Genomic DNA, 22,785 nt, shown 5'->3' on the forward strand with positions numbered 1-22,785 from the left:
CACTCTAGGTCTGTTTTCCTGAGACGACATTGCACTTCCCCGGGCAATGGGTAAACATAATTCTAGAACCCTGCAAACCCATATATGAACTAGAACTGTCCTAATGGGACTAATACCCCCCGCGGGGCATATAAGATGATGGGAAATATTTAATGCAAGCACATTGGATATTTTCACATTATCTACAGGGCAATCAATGTGAATGCAGAAGTGTATATTCTACAGTACAGTAGTACATGAAATATTAAAAATATGCTTAATATAAACAATGAATACTATTTGGCACATTTTATGATTGCAAATCCCTGGTCAACTCTTCTAGTCTTTAGTTTATATTTACTTTGTTAAAGATCATTATGTTATGCCAACTTTACTTTGTCATTGATTTTGTCAGTAAATAAATGACATTAGTATATATAGAAGATGTGCATAAAGTTTGAATGAAATATGTCCAGCGGTATTAGAAATAAACTTCGGACAAATTGCGTCTACGGACAAACGGATGGACGGACGGATGGATGAGAAGAAATGTAGTTGAACTTCATTGTTGAACTTCTTTCCACTTCTTCAATTCCTGATTGACTTATGAGCGTAAAACGGTATTAGAAATAAACTCTGGACAAATTGTGCCTATTATTACAAGTACAACCAAACCAGAAAATGTCCGTAACTTCCATAACTGTTAAAATATTTCAATGAAAATAGAAGATGCACCACTACATTATATATATAAGATGAGAACAAAGTTTGAATCAAATCTGTTCAACGGTATTAGAATTAAACTCTGGACAAAGTGCGCAACCCCCAAAATGAAAAGAAAATGTGCGTAACTTCTATAACTGTTAAAATATTTCAATGAAAATAGGAGATGCACAACTACATAATATATAGAAGATGTGCATAAAGTTTGAATGAAATATGTCTAGCGGTATTAGAAATAAACTTTGGACAAATTGCGTCCACGGACAAACGGACGGACGGACGGACAAAGTGATTCCAGTATACCCCCGCAAATGAAGTTTGAGGGGGGTATAAATATCATTACGATCAAGTGGTTCTCACAATATTGAGTTGACATCATATAGTCTACCTACTGACCAACCAACCGACGACAGGTACAAAGCAATATGACTCTCTTCTTTGAAGAGGGGCATAAATACGGGTTATACTAAGTTTAATCTCTCAAGATTGAGCAGACAATTACAAATAAACAGTTATTTGAATATTGATATGTGACCTTGTGACTTGAAAACCAATGGGGGTCATCTACTCTTTAAGGGGTACCAGTTTACCGAGTTTGACGTCTGTCAAGCAAATTGTTCTCAAGATATTGAGTAGTCAATATCTTCCTATGCCCAAAGTAGTTTAATCCTTGTGACCTAAACATCTATTCCTTATGTAGAACCAGTATACCAACTTTGATGTCTTGTCAAGCAAAGGATTTTCAAGATATATTGCCCAACGTGGGCTATGTCCAGTTTGATCTTTGACCTTATGACCTCAAAATCAACCCACAGACAACATCTACTTTTTAGAGGGAACCAGTGCACCAAGTCTGTCAAGTAGGGTTTGATTGGACATCTTTCTATGTCCAGAGTACTGTAAAAGTGGTTATTTATGCATGGGGTAAATTTACACTAAATTACGAAGTCACGTAATAAGCACGTAAATTTTCCCCACATGTATAGCTATAAATATTTGATATGATATATATCATGTTCAGTTATCGTGTAATTTTTCCCCACGCGTAAGGTTGGATGTGGGAAAACGCGTACTTAACCCCCAGTGTAAATAACCACTTTTACAGTAATTGACCCTTAACCTTGTGACCTCAAAATTGATACTGAACGACATACAAACCAATATAAGTATTTCTCTCATATCTACGTATGTAAGATACAGATATTCTATGAAAGAAAGGTATGTAAGATATTTCTATCTTTCATATCACGTGACGTTTATCTTACATATCCCGTGACGTCATAATCAATACACAACTACATGTAGCTTGCAACATACCTCGCCTCGATTGACGAACACTAGCGTCTGCAAAGCTCTTGTACAAAAAAATGACAGATTGTAATTTCCCTGATAATCTCCAGGTGTATGTGACCGGACACAAAAATACACATTCCTTGAACAATTACCACACAGTCAACAACAGTCACAAATTCCTCATACACCTATGTCATCCTGTGCATTATGCCAGTTCACAGAAACCCAGCCCACACGGTCTATTACTTCTAGGCCTACCTCCACATTCACTCTGTCAACATCTACTGTCCATGTCTCAGGTGAAATAAGTCCATGAGACTCGAGTCCTTGCACGCGTGGAAAACGAAAGTCTAGCCATGCCCATATCCACCAACAAAAACCACTTGGAATCTCTCTTCACACACTCGTCATTAAATAACTGCTCAATTAATATCAATAGCAATGCTCCTCTAAGAAAAAAAACGTGCAGTTGTGGATTCATATTCTGATTAGGTCTGTCAAAATGTTTCTCGCTGATGGACTGTCGAGTTACGTCACGCATCACCCTGATTATTGATTTATACAATTAACTTATACACTCGTCGGCCGATTTTTGTCGGCAACATAGTTGCCAAAATGAGGGTCGTAGAATTCGATTCTGGTGTTATTTTTAATGTACAGCGAAAAATTAATTAATTGGAAATTTCTCAAAATGGCGTCGCTACGCACAAGGAAAACGGAAAACTCTATAAATATGAGAGAAAAATACTCTCTTATGAGTTGCCATTAAATATTAAGGTGATTCCACCCTCGGTGTTGCAAAAAAGTGATAAAAGCCTCGGGTTTCACAGATTTTTTGCAACCCTCGGGTGGAATCACCTTATATTTCATGGCTACTCATAAGAGAGTCTTATAGTCCCTTTTTAAAAGTTGATTCCTCTTGAAATAAAATGTCAAATTCAATGTAGTATGCACATTTAAATATGAATGTACTGCTAAGTATCCAAGAGCCCTAGAACTGCCAATATTTAGTTGGCAAGTTATCCAAACTCCGGGTTGTACAAACAGAAAATACTGGAAACTTTACTCGTGAATGGATGGACATTTCTATATCTTTAAGTTAATACATCTGACACTCTACATGAGGACTGACAGGGTTGCTATTTGATAAATACGTTTGTTTCATTACATTTTATCTCTCAATAAAAACACTGGCGTAAAAACCTGTAGGTCACAAAATATGAAAACATATATATAAGCTATAAGGGGTACATGTCTAGACTGTCTGTATCGTGGGGAATATAGGAACATTTCTGCATACTTAACTTTGCTGATTATACAAATAATTATCTCATGCTTCTATTGTTTACATACAAACAATGTAGACATTTATAAATTGTGACAAACCTTGGTCTTCTCCTGTTCTTTCTGTTGTTTTTCCTCAAATTCTTTGGCCTGCAATAGCTCCCTTCTCCTACGGGACTTCTTGGAAGCACTTCTCTTTCTCTGCAGTTCCTGATAATAAAATATACACTCTGGAAAAAGAACAGCTTATTCCAAGGAATTTTAAATTATCTACTCTGAATATGACTGTGCTTAACTCTATAAATTGATCTTGATAAAAATCAAGTGAGTCTAAAGTCATGTTTGATTCCAACAAAACCAAATCTGAACAAGACCTCTGCAAAGTGGGACATATGCCCTTGCAATGAGCGTCTACAGGCTTTATCTATGAAGTCCTGTAGTGACCTTGACCTTTGATCCCAAAAACCAATAGGGTTCTTCCTCTCCTGATATCAAAGCTACATGTGAAGTATCAAATCAATCGAGCAAAAAATGTGATCAGTAGAGTGCCTACAATCTCAGAATTACATACACACTCACATACTCACCCACCCCCGTTACAATATTCCCTCTTGCAATAAATTGAGAAGGGATAATATATACTCTGCAAAGTGGAGCACATCCCCTTGCAATGAGTGTCTACAAGCTTTTTCTATAGTAATTAGTGACCTTGACCTTTGACCGCAAAAATCAATAAGGTTCCTCCTCTCTTGATAACAAAGTTACATATGAAATCAATCGAGCAAAAATTGGTGTGTTGAGTGTCTACAAGCTCAGTGTTGTGCACACACTCAGTGACACCAACATATGAATGTCTCATTACTATATCCCCACTCGCAATGAATTTCAAGTGGATAATCATGAATCTAGGTGTTCGATTATACAGTGCTCCCTCAATATATTGCCAACTTTTGTTTCAGAAAAATTTGGGCAATAAAGTGGAGGTGGCAATATAATGAATTCACCATTACTGACAAATTCACTGAGCAGTCAAAAGAAATTCAATTTTGTATGTCAGACAATGACAATGGTTTATTCTCATAAACTGACACAATGTACAGTATAGAGATAGGTGTAAATTTATTTCGGCTCCATTCTGTATAAACATTTAAATAATCTTGAGTTTAATTCAGCAATTATTACAGTAATAATTAACCTGACCACCTGAACCCCTTGTCCAGCCTGTCACATTTTACTGATCTCAAAGTACAGGTGTGATTAAGGATGGGTGTTAGGTAGAAGTTGTGAGTTTTCGGGTCATATGGGGCTTTACTGAATGTTTGAAGGTATGTTTAGACACAAGCATAGTAGGAAAATATGTTAGAATTTTTTTAATATTAAATTTATGAGACAGCAATACAAGAATACAACGACATGAGGCCTAAGGCTAAACTGTGCGAAGCTTTTTGTACGCTGTAAATCAAAGGTTTTTATAAGGGGTGGATCTGTAGCTCTCTGATCTTTCCCAATATTTCCTCTGAGAGCTACAGTTCTGCAGCTTGCATTATTATAGAGGGTAAACCTATAGAATTTGACCAATTGTTTGAAAATCAGTGGCATGTGGCATTATGTGGGGTTGGCATTATAACGGAGGTATTTTAAAGCAATACAAGCTGTAACTGACGGTATTTTTTCAACTACATCAATTAACTCCTATTGGTATAACTAATATAATCCCCACGATCTGAAGAAAAATTAAGCAATATAAACAAGGGAATATTGTTTGAGAACATACCTACAATGAGCGTTTCGTATAAACCGCCATTGCGTCGTATACATGGACGTGGGAACGATGATTGCCGAACATAATCAGGTTGCTGAGACCGACGTCATATACAAAGATGGAAACTGACGAGAGTAACTACACGTTTCGTTTAAGATATACATCGTTTCATGAATGACAAGAAGTATGTATAATGTACTATAAGCGTAAAAAAGTAATAAATATGCGAATGTGCAACTCAAATGAAATTTTGATAGTGAATTTTCTATGGAATTGGCATGTTAACTTGTTTACAAATCTGACACGTGCTCAGAGCCTCTCTTTCGCTTTTTTCCAAACTGGTGACCTCCGAAGCCAATGCACATTGGAAATTACGAGCAGGAATTACTGACAGGATGACAATGATTCATGAATCGACAATTTCTGCTGATTTGACGGGTCTATTGCTTCAGATTCAATCTGATTCTATTAAGTTGTATGTATTTAATCACAAATATGTTAAATATTTGTTCTTTTATTTTTCAATTTATTTACCGTCAGTTACAGCTTGTATTGCTTTAAAACATGGGGAGAAATTTGTTCTTTAGAATTTATAATGGGGGCAATACATCAAGGGAGCACTGTACAAAATTTTGAAACAAAATCCAATATATAGAATTCTTACATCTACCTTCAGAGGTGGTTTTACATGAAAATGTTTGGGATTTTTTTAAAGAATGAATGACATAGTGGGAAGGGAAGGCTTTTTGTTTTCTTTACAAATGATATTTTATCAAAATATTATTAAACTAATATTACTAAGATAAAATTCAATTTCAGGAATATCATTGTAACACCATAGATTCACCCGTTTGGATTTTAAATCAGAATCTGATTTTGTTGTAATCAAGTCCTGTCATACCTTTTCTCTTTTTTCATCTGCTATCCTCTGTTTTTCTAACAGTTCTTCAGCTGACAGAGTGGGGATATTTAGAGGTGCTAATCTCTGTTAAAAGAAACTCACATTTCAAACAAACTGCCAAGGATACTGAATGAACTTCTGCATCTATCAAATAATTTGTGGATTTCTTCTTCACCCTTAAAGGATAAATTTCTAGAGGATAATCCAGACATTGTTAAACATCTAGGATAAATTTCTAGAGGATAATCCAGACACTGTTAAACATCTTGGATAAATTTCTAGAGGATAATCCAGACATTGTTAAACATCTTGGATAAATTTCTAGAGGGTAATCCAGACATTGTTAAACATCTTGGATAAGTTTCTAGAGGATAATCCAGACATTGTTAACCCTTCTGGCTTTTCTGGAAGACTTTTATAGTTTAGAGAGTCCAAATCCCAACAACAGGTGTGCACTTTATGGTTAACAGTTTTCCCCCACCTTTTATCATCAAAATCCTAAATCTACTTAACACATAAATCCCTTGTGTGGTTTGTTACACCTTTGAATTAATTTAATGGATAGTATAGCAAAATTCACTTATTTATTTCTTTTTCAAAATGAGACTGGATACATTACTGAGAAATGCTACAGATATTGCATTAAAAGCAAAAAACATGTCCATGCAATCAACACTGATTATATTCAAATATTTGACAAATATCTTATTTGACTAAAGGGTATTACAAACTACATGTAAATAAGTGCAATTATGCCAATTAGTATACAATTTTTTATCATTGCTTAATTCACATGTATGATATCTGAAAAAAGATTTTAATGACAAACATGCATCGATAAGACTGCAATGAAGACAGTATCTACCAGCATTAAATATGCCTTAACATTTGTTTCTGTAGCTAAAGTAACTTGAGTAACAATGGTCCCACTGTTCTTCAAAAGATTTTAAAAAGATTTTCACCCTTTCATCCCATGAAAATTTTTGCCTCCATATCATGACCCATCGTTGCCCCATTGGGTTATGACTTATCCACATGTGATGTAAAATTTCAATCCTGATTTTAGCCCCCACCCTAATCCCAGGGTCCATGAAAAAAATACATGAATTCACACAACTTGGGAACATATGCATATCAAAATTCGCTTATTCATTTCTTTTTCAAAATGAGACTGGATACATTACTGAGAAATGCTACAGATATTATATTAAATATGCATTTATATAATATATAATATTACATGAAATATGCATTTCTTGAATATGATTTAATGTGGCCCTGTTACTCTTAAAAAGATTTTCTTTTAAATTTCCTACATACTCTCATGACTAATCATGGCCAATGGTTCTTCAGAAGAAAATTTTCAAAGATAATATGCATTTCCATGTAAAATTTTGACCCTTTTTTGTGGTGCCAGCCAACCTCTCAAGACCATGATTCAAACAAACTATTTATTTCTAGGCTGGCATCTGCTAAAGTGTAACCAGAAGTACGATTCTAACAGACTTAAATCTGCACTAAATCTATCATGATTTGGACAAATCTGAATCTTCGGGAAGCTTTCCCCGAAGTCTCATCTTTTCTGGCCCAATGGTTCTTGAGAAGATTTTTAAATGACCCCACCCTATATTTTGCTGTTTCTTGATTATCTCCCCTAAGAAGGTCCTTCATTTGAAACAAGAGGCCCATGGGCCACATCGCTCACCTGAGTCACCTTGGCCCATATCTGAAGACTCTCCATATATATTTGCATGTAAAACCTTAGTCCCTATTATGGCCCAAACTACCCTTTGCAAACTTGAATCTACACTATGTCAGAAAGCTTTCATGTAAATGTCAACTTCTTTGGCCCAATGGTTCTTGAGAAGAAGATTTTTAAAGCTTTTTCCTATATTTGTATGTAAAACTTTGACACCCCCCCCCCCCACTTGTGGCCCCATCCTACCCCCCGGGGGCCATGATTTGAACAAACTTGAATCTGCACTATGTCAGAAAGTTTTCTTGAAAATATCAGCTTTTCTGACTCAGTGGTTGTTGAGAAAAAATTTTTAACTATATATTTGTATGTAAAACTTTGATCCCCTATTGTGGCCCCATCCAACCCCCGGAGCCCATGATTTGAACAAACTTAAATCTGCATTAATATGTCAGGAAGCTTTCATGTAAATCTCAGCTTTTCTGGCTTAGTGGTTCTTGAGAAGAAGATTTTTAAAGTTTTTCCCTATATATTTGTATGTAAAACTTTGATCCCCCCTTGTGGCCCCATCCTACCACCGGGGGCCATGATTTGAACAAACTTGAATCTGCACTATGTCAGAAAGTTTTCAGTTCTGGCTCAGTGGTTATTGAGAAAAACATTTTAACTATATATTTGTATGTAAAACTTTGATCCCCCTTGTGGCCCCGGGCATCCAACCCCCCGGAGCCCATGATTTGAACAAACTTGAATCTGCATTATGTCAGGAAGCTTTCATGTAAATCTCAGCTTTTCTGGCTTAGTGGTTCTTGAGAAGAAGATTTTTAAAGTTTTTCCCTATATATTTGTATGTAAAACTTTGATCCCCCCTTGTGGCCCCATCCTACCCCCGGGGGCCATGATTTGAACAAACTTGAATCTGCACTATGTCAGAAAGTTTTCATGTAAAAATCAGCTTTTCTGGCTCAGTGGTTCTTGAGAAGATTTTTAAAGTTTTTCCCTATATATTTGTGTGTAAAACTTTGATCCCCCCCTTGTGGCCCCATCCTACCCCCGGGGGACATGATTTGAACAAACTTGAATCTGCATTATGTCAGGAAGCTTTCCTATAAATCTCAGCTTTTCTGGCTTAGTGGTTCTTGAGAAGAAGATTTTTTAAAGTTTTTCCCTATATATTTGTATGTAAAACTTTGATCCCCCCTTGTGGCCCCATCCTACCACCGGGGGCCATGATTTGAACAAACTTGAATCTGTAATATGTCATGAAGCTTTCAGGTAAATTTCAGCTCTTCTGGCCCAGTGGTTCTTGAGAAGAAGATCTTTAAATGACCCCACCCTATTTTTGCATTTTTGTGATTATCTCCCCTTTGAAAGGGACATGGCCCTTCATTTGAACAAACTTGAAAGCCCTTCACCCAAGATCGATGCTTTTGGCCATGTTTGGTTGAAATTGGCCCAGTGGTTCTGGAGAAGAAGTTGAAAATGTGAAAAGTTTAACAGACAGACGGACAGACAGACAGACGACGGACAAAAAGCGATCAGAAAAGCTCACTTGAACCTTCGGTTTAGGTGAGCTAAAAAGAAAAACATGATTCCCCTTTCACCCAAGGATGCTCTGTGCTCTGTGCCAAGTCCGGTTGAAATTGGCCCAGTCGTTCTGGAGAAGAATATGAATTACGAAAAGTTTACAATGACAACGACAGGCCACCAACAAATTTTGATCAGAAAAGTTCATTTGAGATCCTTTGGCTCAGGTGAACTAAAAGCCTGACACAAACATTGAGATGTTCTAAAAATGTCAATTGCACTCGAACTTCTTTAAATTAAGTACTTTTATCATGTTTTTCATGCAATATCACGGGATAAACCTTTAAAGGACTCCCAATATATTTCACATCAGAAATACATAAGAGTTTTTAGCAGTTTGAGTGTAATGTAAATGACTAGTGGGTGTTTGGTAATCCAGCAGTGTAATTACCAGCTGGAGATAAACAACATCTTATAAGCTTTGGTAAAGGGTGAGTTGCCGTGATCTATTGGTACTTTTAGATTTATCTTATGTCTTACTTTGTAAAATCTTTTTTTTTTACCTTGAAAACTCACAGTATGGATACCCTATCCCTAGTTTGGTTGCATCATTTCATTATTACATGTTTGACATGCCAAGCATGAGTTCATAGCCCAAAAACATAGTTGGTTAGGCCTCCTTAATGAAATGGCCACAAGTTGTAGAGTACCTTGAGTTTTACAGGTGGATGTTTTGTAATAAGGCTCTCCGTCTCATGTCCATCCAGAGTGACTTGAAATGCTACAGCTTTCGGCACTGAAAGAAACAAACTGTATATAGTATAAATATTGAGTCATATATATATACTTTATCATTTAACTTTTACTGTATTGTTCTAGAAATTACCAAATCTCTTGATATGCTTGTATTTCATCCCTGGGACTGATTTCAGAATGGACTGGAATAATTAATTACTTAGATTATCCTAAGTGTTCTTTAGAAATCATTTGGTAAACTGTGAACCTTTTGTTAGTCAATATATTAACTATATCCCAGAGTGTACAATAAACAAACACATTTCTCCCTGTTTGATAACAAAGAAGCATAAAATACAAGCATTAATCTATTCAATACAGTACTGTTGTTTCTTGAGTAATAAAATATCCATGATAAGGGTAGCATTGACAGTATTACCCTCCCCCTAATAAGATTTTATGCATTGTGTGTATCATCATAATTTGTGACCTTGGGATCAGTGACCACATCAATTACAACATGCCTAATCTGGTTTTAGTTCTAGCACTACTCTGAAAATATAACCTTATTAACTATATTTCGTTTATACATCTTCAGCTGCTGTGCGCAAAGAAGATCTACAATGATGCATGGGGGAGGGGATTTCAATAATACTCCCATTGTGTGAGAATGGTAAACAAAGGTATGGGATGTAAAGATTTTTGTCAATTATTCATTGGAAGGAGTTCCTCTGAGGGTTATGAGCAAGCAGTAGAAAAGGGATGATTAATAATGAATTGTTGTGGACTCTCCTGAAAGCTCATTAAATTGCCTCATTGATTTTTCATCTTAACTTGAGCTTCTAGACAAACAAATTTAGATCTATGAATATAAACAAAATATCACAAGTATGAAATCTAATTTCTCTGAATCAATTTTCTTAGATAAAAAGTAAAACAAAAAGATCATAACTATATTTTTTCTTGAATTAAATGCTGATAAATGTACTGGCAAAAATAAGTATAAAATGCTAGTTTATAATATATGAATTAAGGCTGGCACAATGGGGATAACCCTCCCCCTGGTAATAAAGACACTTTACACTGTTTTCAGATTACTACAAGCTCTTTTGCCAGCTGCACTCAACAAGATAATATTTTTATTCTGTTTTAGCAAGGAAACCTAAAAATGTTCCTATAATATAAGCATCCATTTTATTTAGAATGACACACATATAAATATCAAAATGTACTACATCAATTTGGAAAAAAAAACACATTGTGATACGTAATGTAAATGAAATTTCTGCATTCACCACAATTTGAGAAATATGTACAGTATGATTACAGTCATGGTAAGCATCCAGCTGTAACTGCTGTGCATTTCAAATAATTCCATCCTCCACAAAGCGATTTCTTTCTTCTTATTCAGTTTTCAAAACATTGTGAACTGTGCGTGGGTACAGCTTCCATTTAACCGTATAGTATAAATATTTTATTGAGTTTTTGACTTCTTATAAAAATCAATGCTTAGCTAATGTTTTTTGTCCTTGGGCTAAATTGCTTACAGACCTTTGATTGACAAAAGTATTATTTATCAAATATCACAAATTGCAATTCAAAGAAAGAAAAGGTTAACACTTTTTGGTTGTGTGATATATTATCTGAAAATCAAAAATTGATATTCATAATAACTATAATTTATATAGGGACTTTTTAAATTGATATTGCACATTCATGTAGAGGTCAACATTGTATTCCCTTTGATTATTTGTGGAGACAGACAGGATATCATTTGTATCCCCTTTGATTATTTGTGGAGACATACAGGATATCATATGGGGTTGGAACAGACAATAGTATCATTAATTAATAGCAAATAGTTTACTTCTAATGCTAAATATGTTTCTGTATACAGCCTGGACAATATTAGAGTAGGTAGGAAGTAATGTTTATCTTTTTCTCAAACTTTATTTTCAGAGTACAAAATCATACATATTTATTCTGATCACAATCTCTTTTCAGGTACATGTATATTAACATATACCGAACACGAGAGACTCATTTTTCAAAATCAATATCAATTCAATTAATATGTTTTATTACCAATTACATTTGAAGTAATTACAAGTGTAACTCCAAAACAATGTTTATTAATATCTGATAAACAATTTGTTAAACACTTTCTTATAATGATTGGGGATGTATAATATAGGGTTGTTTGGGGTACCGGAAACATGACCATTTTTATTCTAGGCTGGCCTAACTACATTTTGTAGTATTCTTGACACTTCCTTAAAAGGGAACTGACAATAGACTGTGGTAACAAACAGGCTTACAATATATGTACTTTACAGGTACTGTACTTTTAAAAAAATCACAGATCATTGGTTTTCACTGGTCAAATCTTTAAACAATCTAAGTATAACTATTAGTATAGAGTCAAGAAACCCCTCGACAAATGAAATGGAGAGAATAATGTAGATTTTTGTTTTGTTACGCAAGTCCTGTCTATGAAAATAGGTTAGGAAAAGTAAAACAAAATGTTGCATCAATACCGTAACTCTTTTGTTCATGCAGGCACTTTTGATAATAAAAAAGAATTTCTACTGTTCTAGCTGTATATAATTAAGTGATAAATTGGAATGCATATATAATTATCAGTGCTATGGAATACAGAATCAGAGTCCAAAATAAACAAATGTGAGATAATTACAATAATCAAGAAAATAAATGTGGCTGTGTATGATTGTCATGTGAGTTCTTGTGATATACCTGTGATTTTGTGCTGATCATTATACAAACTAAACATTCTATCACCAAAAGGGCATTCTCTTTTTATAAATTTATTTATCATAAAATAATATCTCAAAGACTCACATTCCTATGATTCCTTGTCAAAATTGTAAATTTATCATACTTCCAGGATTCTTCAGTGAAACAAAAACAGTTTTCACTGTCACAAACATAATTTTAGCCCTTTCGGCCCCTTTGCAACATTTCATTTTGAAGATCTTTTAAAAAAACGTCACTTGGTAAATGATACAATGTGTAGCAGACAATGCAGTGTCCCTGACATTTTTGTGGTACAGAACTTTACAGTTTTTAATTGGGGAAAACAGCTGTATTATCAATTATATGTGTGTATTGATATACCCCAAAGTAAGGTGAATCTAACCTTGGACTTGATGAATGACCTGACTATTATTAGTCATTAGCTTGACCTTTCAGTTCAGTATCTTGTACAGTTCAAAAGTTATGACCATGTTCAAAGATTCAGAACTAAAGGCAAAACACACACATACGCACATGCACACACAAATTACATTTATGATCATTTACAATAAAGATATATACATGTAATTTTAAAATTTTCATAATTATTATATATAAAATCATTATTAATTTCCACTGAGAACATAAAGCTCTTACCTGGATTATTTGTATTGATATCACTTTGATTAGCATTGGAATCAGTCTTGGTCTTTTTCATTTGTCCATTCTTTACATGACCATTAGCTCTCTTGTCTGCTGGCATGGGTCGTGGGGTCATGGCTTCATTTCCCTGAGGGTTCACTCGAGACGGGCTACAGCCCATATCTAACACTGACCTAGATGTTCAGATGCTGAAGTACTTTGATTGCTTTCCACAAATGTTTGGTAAGATTCGTTTGTAACAAGCTTTTGGTCTCCACCCAAAGAGGACAATTACTTATAATTGTTTGGCATTGTGGTGATCAAGTCAATTGCTGGAGACCTTAATCCACCCACGGAGGTCTAATAATTTCACTGACTGTGCAAACCTGGGAAAATAATCAATTTTGTACACATCAACCTCATTGTTGAGATATGGAGTCAAAAAGTAAAGTTTAGAAATCTGAAAGCTAGTTGTTGGTGGCATTACTTCTATTCAACTTGGATTTATATCAGTTTGTTTTGAAAATATATTTAGTTCATTGATTTTAAATCAGCTAGGTTTTTGGTTTTTTTTTTTACCTTTCATGATATTAAGTGTATAAATGTTTGCAATATTACCATTAGCTGTGTAATGTTTATATATTGCTATTGTTCATGGTGACCTTAATGGTCCTCAAAAACAAGGAGTCATTTATTGCAAATTCAGTCATTTGAACAATCACTCCAGTTAACTGAAGTAAGTTCAGACCTGTTCAGCCAGTGAATGTTCTGCTTTGTTTTTTAAAAATTGATTAACAACAAGCACTTGTTTGCACTTGCCATGCAGATGAAAGTGCATGTAATTTATTCATTTCAAACCAGTGTATGTATAAATAATATCATTGAAATTAGCGAAATGCTCTTGATAGATCTGATCATCCAATCAACTAATGGATATAATGGACATAACAAACTTTTGATGAATGATTCACTAAATCAATATGATAAACCTCAATCCCATTTAGTACAGAACACAGCCTGTACATTATGTATGTAAGTGTATGTATATTAACATGTATCTATAATAAAATCAGAATAATCTGATGCACATCTTTAGAAGCTGCGTACTATATCCATACTGCTCTGTAATATTGTCGGAGCTCATGTTATATATATTATTTAAATTGGTGATTTGTACACAGTGCCGACTTTAAATAAAATTTACTTACTTCACATATGTGTTCGTTCAGTTTGCATCATATCATATAATCATAGGATACAGACTCAAAAAGACAAGGTCAGGCATCAGCTGATTTTTTCATAAAATTTTAAATATGTAGGGTATATCATCTTGCTTTTAAAAAAAATCGGACTCGGGAATACTTTAACGATCAACATCATAAAAATTGCGAGAAAAAATACATTATTGTGACCATCTCAGCGAAAACAGAAAAAATCCCACTAACCTGGTTCGTCGGCTTGTTCAACTGGAATGTACTAATCGCCTATTACTCCTCGACCACGCTTTGTTGTAGCATGGCGACGTGTAAATATTGGGGAGCAGTCATTAATTGTATTAATATAAAGTACGTGAAAAATGGCTATCGTTATTTCAATGACTGGTTAGACATTCAACTATTTATGAAAATTATACGTAGAATAATTTTCTAGTAATGGCTTTCAAGAATATTTTGTATGTATCAAAAGAAATAAAATCAAATACTTACTATTTTACAGTTATTAACTACTCTCCAGATTCCGCGCCAAAAATTTAAGCTACCATACCTTTTACTATGTAAACACACATGTACATCAAAGTGTATCCCCACCCCTGGACGTCCGTCTCCCCGAGATCGGAGAGTTGAAGGGGTATGGTAAGATTAACACCTTTAAGATTTTAATCCCAAATCTTTAACGTGTAACACCTTTTAGATTTTAATTCCAATTTATATATCGCATTGACTTGAGAGGTGTTTTAAAATATTCTTCATAAATTTTCAAAATTTCGAATTAGTTTGAAGTTTTAAAATTTTAACGGATACAAAAGTATCACCTAAACACGGAGTCTCTATTCCATGCCATATATGTCCTTGCCAAATATGTGACGAAAGAACCGTCGCCACCGAAACTCGGCCCCCCCCCCCCCCCCCCCAGTTGCGAAGGGAGCAACCCAATTATAACTCAGTACCACCATCATCGGAAACCCACGGTCTGTCTTGCGTCGTAGGCCTAGTGGTAGCAAGAATTTAGATAGACGCGAGGCAGACTGTGAGTTTCCGACAAAGTGCAACGACCGGTTTTCAAAAAATAACTGATAACTTCGATATTTTATCATATATCTAACCGTTTTAGACTTTACGGAAATAAGAATTCTTGTTCAAAAATTAAAAATATCCAAACTACTTCAAATAATCCAAAGTTCTAAAACTTGCACTGCTTGTGATATGCTATGGTGCGCTGTAACAGCGATAAATAGCCGCGAGTAAAGGAGGGCTTGATACGATGAGCACACTGGTCAATGTTAGATCCGCTCACATAAAGTTATGCGAGCGGATTTAATATACAAAATGTAATTTTAATCAGACTGTGTGTACAAAGCTGGACTATGGAATACTTCAGTTAACATACTCTGACAAAAAAAATTAAGGAACAAAAATACCTTTCCCTTAGACAGACACTGTGCATAGCTCATTTTCCACATTTTAATGAAGTGATTTTTAAAATACGTATTGATAAAATTATAAAAATTATATCGATACCGACAATTTTGAACAATTTGGATGCATCAATTTGCTCTCAAAGTTCCAAAGGTTGTCATAGCTGAGGAGTGGTGATGGGGATAAGCTCCCATTGTGTATAAAATGTTCCTCATGGTGTGCGCCTCTAATAGCCTCTGACAACCAAGTCCAGCTCCTAGCCTGCTCGTGTGGTTTGCATCAAGCCCGGCGGAACTGCTACTACTGATAGGAGAAGGGGTGAAGGCGGGTTACCTAGCGTCTGAAAACCAGTGATTTGGGTAGATGGGGCTCATCAGTCTGGGAGGACAGCTCATCTAAGAGAAGGAAAACTCTGATTCCAAACCTCTACTGCCTTGCGGCCATACCCATTTATGGGAAAGGCTAGGTGAAGGAAATCACTGAAATAAAACTGAATGGGCGGATTGTGCTCAATATTCAGGGATGGAAAGCAGTCTAGGAAGGAAACTCCAAAATCAAACTACCTTTCCTCGAGGTTATTAGAGGTTTGCGTAGGGCCAACAACCCTACCTATAAAAATGCCAAGTTACTGAAGTATCAACGACAAACCAAAACCAACATAACCTGGGCCAGGTTGGGCCTACTTCAAGGGGAACTATGATGTTGTGCAATGAAAGCCGAAAGGAAGCCGCAGGGCTGACTCCCTTTCTGACACCCAGGAAAACTATCAGACTCTCTACTTGGAACATCAGAACAATGTATGAAGCAGGAAGAACAGCACAAGTAGCAAAGGAAATGAAGCACTACAACATTTGTCTCCTAGGACTGAGTGAGACGAAGTGGCTACAGACAGGACAGTTGAGGCTGACCACCGGAGAAACAGTGTTGTATTCAGGACACACCGCGGAGGGACCCCCCCCTTCCCCCAACACACCGAAGGTGTAGGCCTGATGCTATCCCTGGAGGCACAACGCGCTCTTATCGGATGGGAACCTGTCAACTCCTGGATAATAACAGCTAAGTTCAGCACCAAGAAAAGCAAGATCAAATTGAACATCATTCAGTGTTATGCCCACACCAACGACGCTGATGACGAAAAGAAAGACGCCTTTTACCAGCAACTACAGGCAGTCTTGGACAAAGCAGGGAAGAAAGATATGACAATACTTATGGGCGACTTCAATGCAAAGATCGGAGCTGATAACACTGGCTACAATGAAGTCATGGGCACACTAGGACTGGGCTACATGAACGAGAATGGCGAGAGATTTGCAGACCTATGCTCCCTTAACCAGTTTGTAAAATGATGAAGCATCTTCCCTCATAAACGGATTCACAAGGCCACATGGAGATCCCCTGACCATGTTACAGAAAACCAGATCGATCATATTTGCATCAACAAGAAATTTTGAAGACCATGAAAAGATGTCAGGGTGATAAAAGGAGCAGAAATTTCATCAGACCACCATCTTCTGATGACGGCAGTAAGACGACGCCTCAAGAAGTTTAACAACACGACAACCATGATGACAAGGTACAAAGTGAGTGTCCTCAAAATAAAGGAAGTGAGGACAGAATTCCACCTCAGCCTGTCCAACAGATTCCAACCGCTACAAAAACAGCTAGAAAACAGTGATACCAACATCGAGACCCAATGGCAGCACATCAAGGAAATGTGGCGAGACACATGCGAAGAAGTCTTCGGTAGAAGAAAGGCTCAACACAAAGAGTGGATATCTGTTGATACCACGAGGAAACTGGATGTGAGGAAGGAAAAGAAAGCGGCACTAAACACAAGCCGGACAAGAGCATCAAAGGCAAAGGCTCAAGAGGACTACACAGCCACAGATAAAGAAGTTAAGAAAAGCATCAGGAGAGATAAACAGGATCACATTGGCCAAACAAGCTGAAGAAGCAGCGGGACAAGGAAACTTGAGAGAACTGTATAATTATGGTCACAAAGAAGCACTCCAACAAGTTCCAGCAGACAGACAAGCCAGTGAAGGACAAGAACAGGAATCCTCTCACAACAACAGAAGAACAATTGAAGAGATGGGTAGAACACTTTGGAGAGTTATTAAATAGACCAACACCAGAAACGCCTCCAGACATACAACCATGCAGACCCCCCGATCGACTGTGACAAGCCAACAAAGACAGAGCAGGAGAGCAATTACCATACTTAAGATTGGAAAAACGGCAGGGCCTGACGAGATACCAGCGGAAACCATTAAAGCTGATACAGAGACAGCTGTTAACATCTTGCACAACCTCTTCGAGAAGATTTGGGAGGAAGAGAACATCCCGGAGGACTGGAAAGAAGGCATCCTCATTAAGCTGCCAAAGAAGGGAAATCTGAGGGACTGCAGTGACTACCGGGGAATTATGCTCCTGTCAGTGTCTGGGAAGGTCCTCAACAGGATCCTTCTCGAGAGGATGAAAGAGGCAGTGGACCCAAAGCTTCGTGACCAGCAGGCTGGTTTTAGACGCAACAGATCATGTGCTGACCAGATAGCCAATCTGCGCATCATCATTGAACAATCACTGGAGTGGAAGTACCCCTCTATATCAACTTCATCGACTACGAGAAAACGTTCGACAGCGTGGACCGTGAGACACTGTGGAAGATACTGAGAAACTATGGAGTACCCTAGAAGCTCGTCTCCCTGATTCGTAACTCCTACGAAGACATGATATATGATATGCAGGGTTGCCCATTCTGGCAAGATGTCCGAGAGTTTTGAGTTTTGAAGACAGAAATTCGACAAGGATATTTGCTGTCACCATTAATCCTCTTCCTCTTGGTTATTGACTGGATCATGAAGACTACCACATCAGACAGGAACAATGGTATACAGTGGACACTCCTGACACAACTCGACGATCTCGACTTTGCCGATGACCTGGCTCTCCTTTCGCACAAACAGTCAAATATGCAGAACAAAACAACTCACCTTGTTACAATATCAGCAGGAACGGGACTCAAGATTAATTTGAAGAAAACAGGATTGATGAAGATCAACACCACTGTCCAATTACCAGTCACAATTGGTGGTGAACCCATAAGAGAAGTTGAATCTTTCATCTACCTGGGGAGTGTGATGGACAGACAGGGTGGCACAGATCGTGACATCAAATCAAGAATCGACAAGGCAGGAGCTGCGTTTACCATGCTAAAGAACATCTGGGCCTCAAAGAATATCCGCATTACTACCAAACTGCGGATCCTCAACTCTGGATATGACCTGGCACGACGCAGCAAAAACAGCCCAGAATCGTGTTCGTTGGAGGACTGTCGTCGATGGCCTATGTTCCTCACGGAAGGAACTACAGGCCTAAGTAAGTAATTTGCTCTAAAAGTGCGCTTTGGAGATCATCCGGAATTCAAAGGTTTCTTCTTTTGAATACTTATTTACGTCGTGTGATTTTGAATGGCAGCGAAGGTGTTGTGTAAAAAAAATATTTAAATACCACTTAGGGGGTTCACACTCGCCGTTCAAATATGAAATTATTCCCTGCTTCCTATAACTAAGTAGTTTTAAATCATAATTTTACCAGAAACCCTTCCTTGTTCCTATTGACCAATGTTTTTTACAACTAACGTGTTGTGTTCAGATAAACATAGCACTTACTTTGCGGCAGATTTATAGGGTATTGGGAATTCCTCCCTTTTTACGACACAAAGTGTGCGTAAAACTCCAGATCTGGCACCCAAAATGGCTGAATACCTTGGCTAATATTTGACTTTCACATCCCTCCTTCAGAAATCCTAGATCCGCCACTGAGTCCTACTTGCGTTTCTCCTAGCTCTTTGTTTTCCAACGGTCATACTGATCCCAAAGTAAATATTGTTCACGTACGAATTTTTCTCATTCTATTTTTACCTCTTTTCTCGCAGAATCTGTTAAAATTCTGGATCTATCCACTATACTTTCTCTCAATCGACAGCATGCTGCACTGTTTATCATCTATGCGTCTGCAGAGCGAAAGGAGGAGACTCGATATTAGATTTACGTTAAAACGAGAATTTTCCCCTTTAGATAAGTGTTATTTTCGCAAAGTATATACATTCAACTATGCAACAAACATTGAGAAAACGCTGGGGAAATTGTCATTTCATGGTTTTTGCGTAAACTGAACTGTAGTGTCTCTTTAAACGGTAAAACAGGGGAGACATGGATTGTTCATGTGTATCTTTATCGTTGTTTTCGAAAGCTTTCCGGGTTTTACCTGCCATTTTGGAATTTACTGGATGGGTGTAAATACAATATGACAAGTTGCCATATTGTTATTTTTGTAATTAGACCCACCCAGCAAATTCAAAACATGCCCAGACATAATAATCATCTGCGTGTCTAGTATCGATTACCTATGCAATAGTTGGACATCAGAATTTGATAAATGTGTCTAATTATAATTATTCTTTTCTTTTTTCATTTTTTTTAATATTCCAATCGAAAATTTTCTCCTAGGTCAAGTAAGGTGAAAATAGTATTCACAGTTTATTAAAAACCATTTTGAAAAGTTTACTGCTGTCTTCTTTTTTTAAAATCCAGGTAAATAGTCTACGCAGAATACCTATTCAAATATGTCCCCACTAGCCAGTACCCCTTGCTTGTCGGAAGAGGCGACTAAATGGAGAGCTCCTGCGGATGAGACAGCAAAAACCGAGGCACCGTGTCACATCACGATAAAGATCCTTCCCTGCTCAAAGGCCATAAGCGCCGAGCGTAGGCCTAAATTTTGCAGCCCTTCACCGGCAATGGTGACGTCTCCATATGAGTGAAATGTTCTCAAGTGGGACGTTAAACAATATAAAATCAATCAGAATGACGGAATTATTGCCCCTTCTTATTACGTCATCTTAGACAATATGGGATTTTCCCAATCTCACCAGAGGGTGTTCGCTACACTCCACACAAAAAAGTGAAGCTTGTGTAGCGCGCCCTCTGGTGAGAGACTGGGGAATACCTCGACCGATTCCATGTAGATGTAGGGTACCGGAATCTGCCGATTGGGGATCTTTCGAGATCTTCCATATTCTCTCACCAGAGGGCTCGTTTACATACCCCTGTCAACGCTTGGAATCACTTGACAATATAATCACATGTTTAGAGTTGTTTCTCTTTGTTGGTACTCTCCTGTATAGGGAGATTAATAAATCAGTACACGTAAATGGCGTGATTTGTACCATACACCACATGGTATCAGAAGTCGGATAAAATTCACACCTATCCATCGCCATCCACAGAAATAAACTACAGAGAAGTTAAGGTAGAAATCGAGCATACACCATGGACATGATTAGTTCACCTATCCCGCCCAGATTTAACTAGGAGGCCCCGGACCTTGTAGAAGAATGGCGTACATTTATTCAACACTTGGAATTTTGGATAAATGGTCCTCTGAGCGCGAAAAATGAAGAGGAGCATTGTAACTACTTGATGATTTGGATTGGCGATAAGGGGAGAGACATACATTCCACTTGGAACCTGTCGGAGAATGACAGTAAGAATTTCTCGGTGATCAAGGAGAAATTCGAGAACCACGTGAGACCGAAGTTGAATCGAGTATATCCAAGATACAAGTTTCTTAGTAGGACACAAAGAAAAGGTGAGACTTTTGAAAAGTTCCTCACATACTTCTTGTTAAAGAAGGTGGATATAAGGATCCAGACGATATGATACGTGATGCTATTGTGTTTGGAACAAAAGACCACAAAGTACGTGAAAAACGTATAAATGAGGGGTAAGATTTGACACTGGAGAAAGCTGTTAACTTCGCTAGAACGTCTGAACTGTCTAAGCAACAAGTACAGTCCATGGAGGACAAATCTGTTCATGGTATCTCAGTGAAAGCGAACAGGGGACAGACACAATACAGGAAAGAGATATTTCATGCCAAAAATGAAAGTGAAAGTACAAAGCAGAAAGTGAAAGACTGCAGAAACTGTGGTAAGACTCATGATTACAAACAATGCCCTGTTTATGGTGAAACATGTAGAAAATGTGGAAAACTAAATCACTTTGCTGTAAAGTGTCGGTCAAGCAACAAGCGAACTGGTGCACGTTCAAAGAGAACTAACAAAGTAAAAGCTATGCTTGCAGTAGACACGTCCGAGGAAGAATTCTTTATTGGATTTGTGGTTGTTGGGCATGAGAGAGACAAAGACTGGTTTGAGACCATTCAAGTGAATAACATTAGTACTCAGTTTCAACTCGATACAGGAGCTAAATGTAATGTGATTTCTTGCACTCTACTACAGAAAATAGACAGGAATGCAGAACTCGTACCTACCTCTTCACCATTGAAGTCATTCTCAGGACACTACATTTCTTGTGCTGGAACTGTTAAGTTACCTTGTTCATGGAAAAATATTACGCTGCCAAGTGTGAAATTCCGCAGTGTTGACAAACCAGTGAACGCTGTACTGGGAGCTGACACATGCACCAAACTACGACTTATACAGAAAGTGCATAGCATTCATAAGGAGAACAATTCTGCTCTACCAGATAACACCTTACAGGAGTGTCAGGATTTATTTACCGGACTTGGATGCTTACCAGGCACTTACACCATCAAGGCCAGAGCTTCCAGAAACGGAAACATATGACAACTAGTACACCAATTCTACAATACTACGACCCAAACAAACCAATATTGCTATCTGCGGATGCTAGTTCCAAGGGACTTGGCGCTGTTCTGATTCAGGATGACAAGCCAGTTGCCTACGGATCTCGTGCCTTGTTATGTACAAACCAGGAAAGAAAATGTTCCAGCTGATCATTTGAGTCGTTCTTTTCTCAAGGAGACA

The 22,785-nt window shown here is 37.2% G+C and overlaps 1 protein-coding gene across 1 annotated transcript; it reads left to right on the forward strand.

Moving 5' to 3' along the window:
* Positions 1-18,089: 18,089 nt before the first annotated feature.
* LOC130054973 (uncharacterized) lies at positions 18,090-19,318 on the forward strand. Its single transcript, XM_056166110.1, has 2 exons — positions 18,090-18,581; positions 18,797-19,318. Exons 1-2 carry the CDS (start codon positions 18,090-18,092, stop codon positions 19,316-19,318), a joined length of 1,014 nt encoding a protein of 337 aa, XP_056022085.1.
* The last annotated feature ends 3,467 nt before the right edge of the window (positions 19,319-22,785 follow it).

This window comes from Ostrea edulis, chromosome 5 (genome assembly GCF_947568905.1).
Source record: "Ostrea edulis chromosome 5, xbOstEdul1.1, whole genome shotgun sequence".
NCBI classification, from domain to species: domain Eukaryota; kingdom Metazoa; phylum Mollusca; class Bivalvia; order Ostreida; family Ostreidae; genus Ostrea; species Ostrea edulis.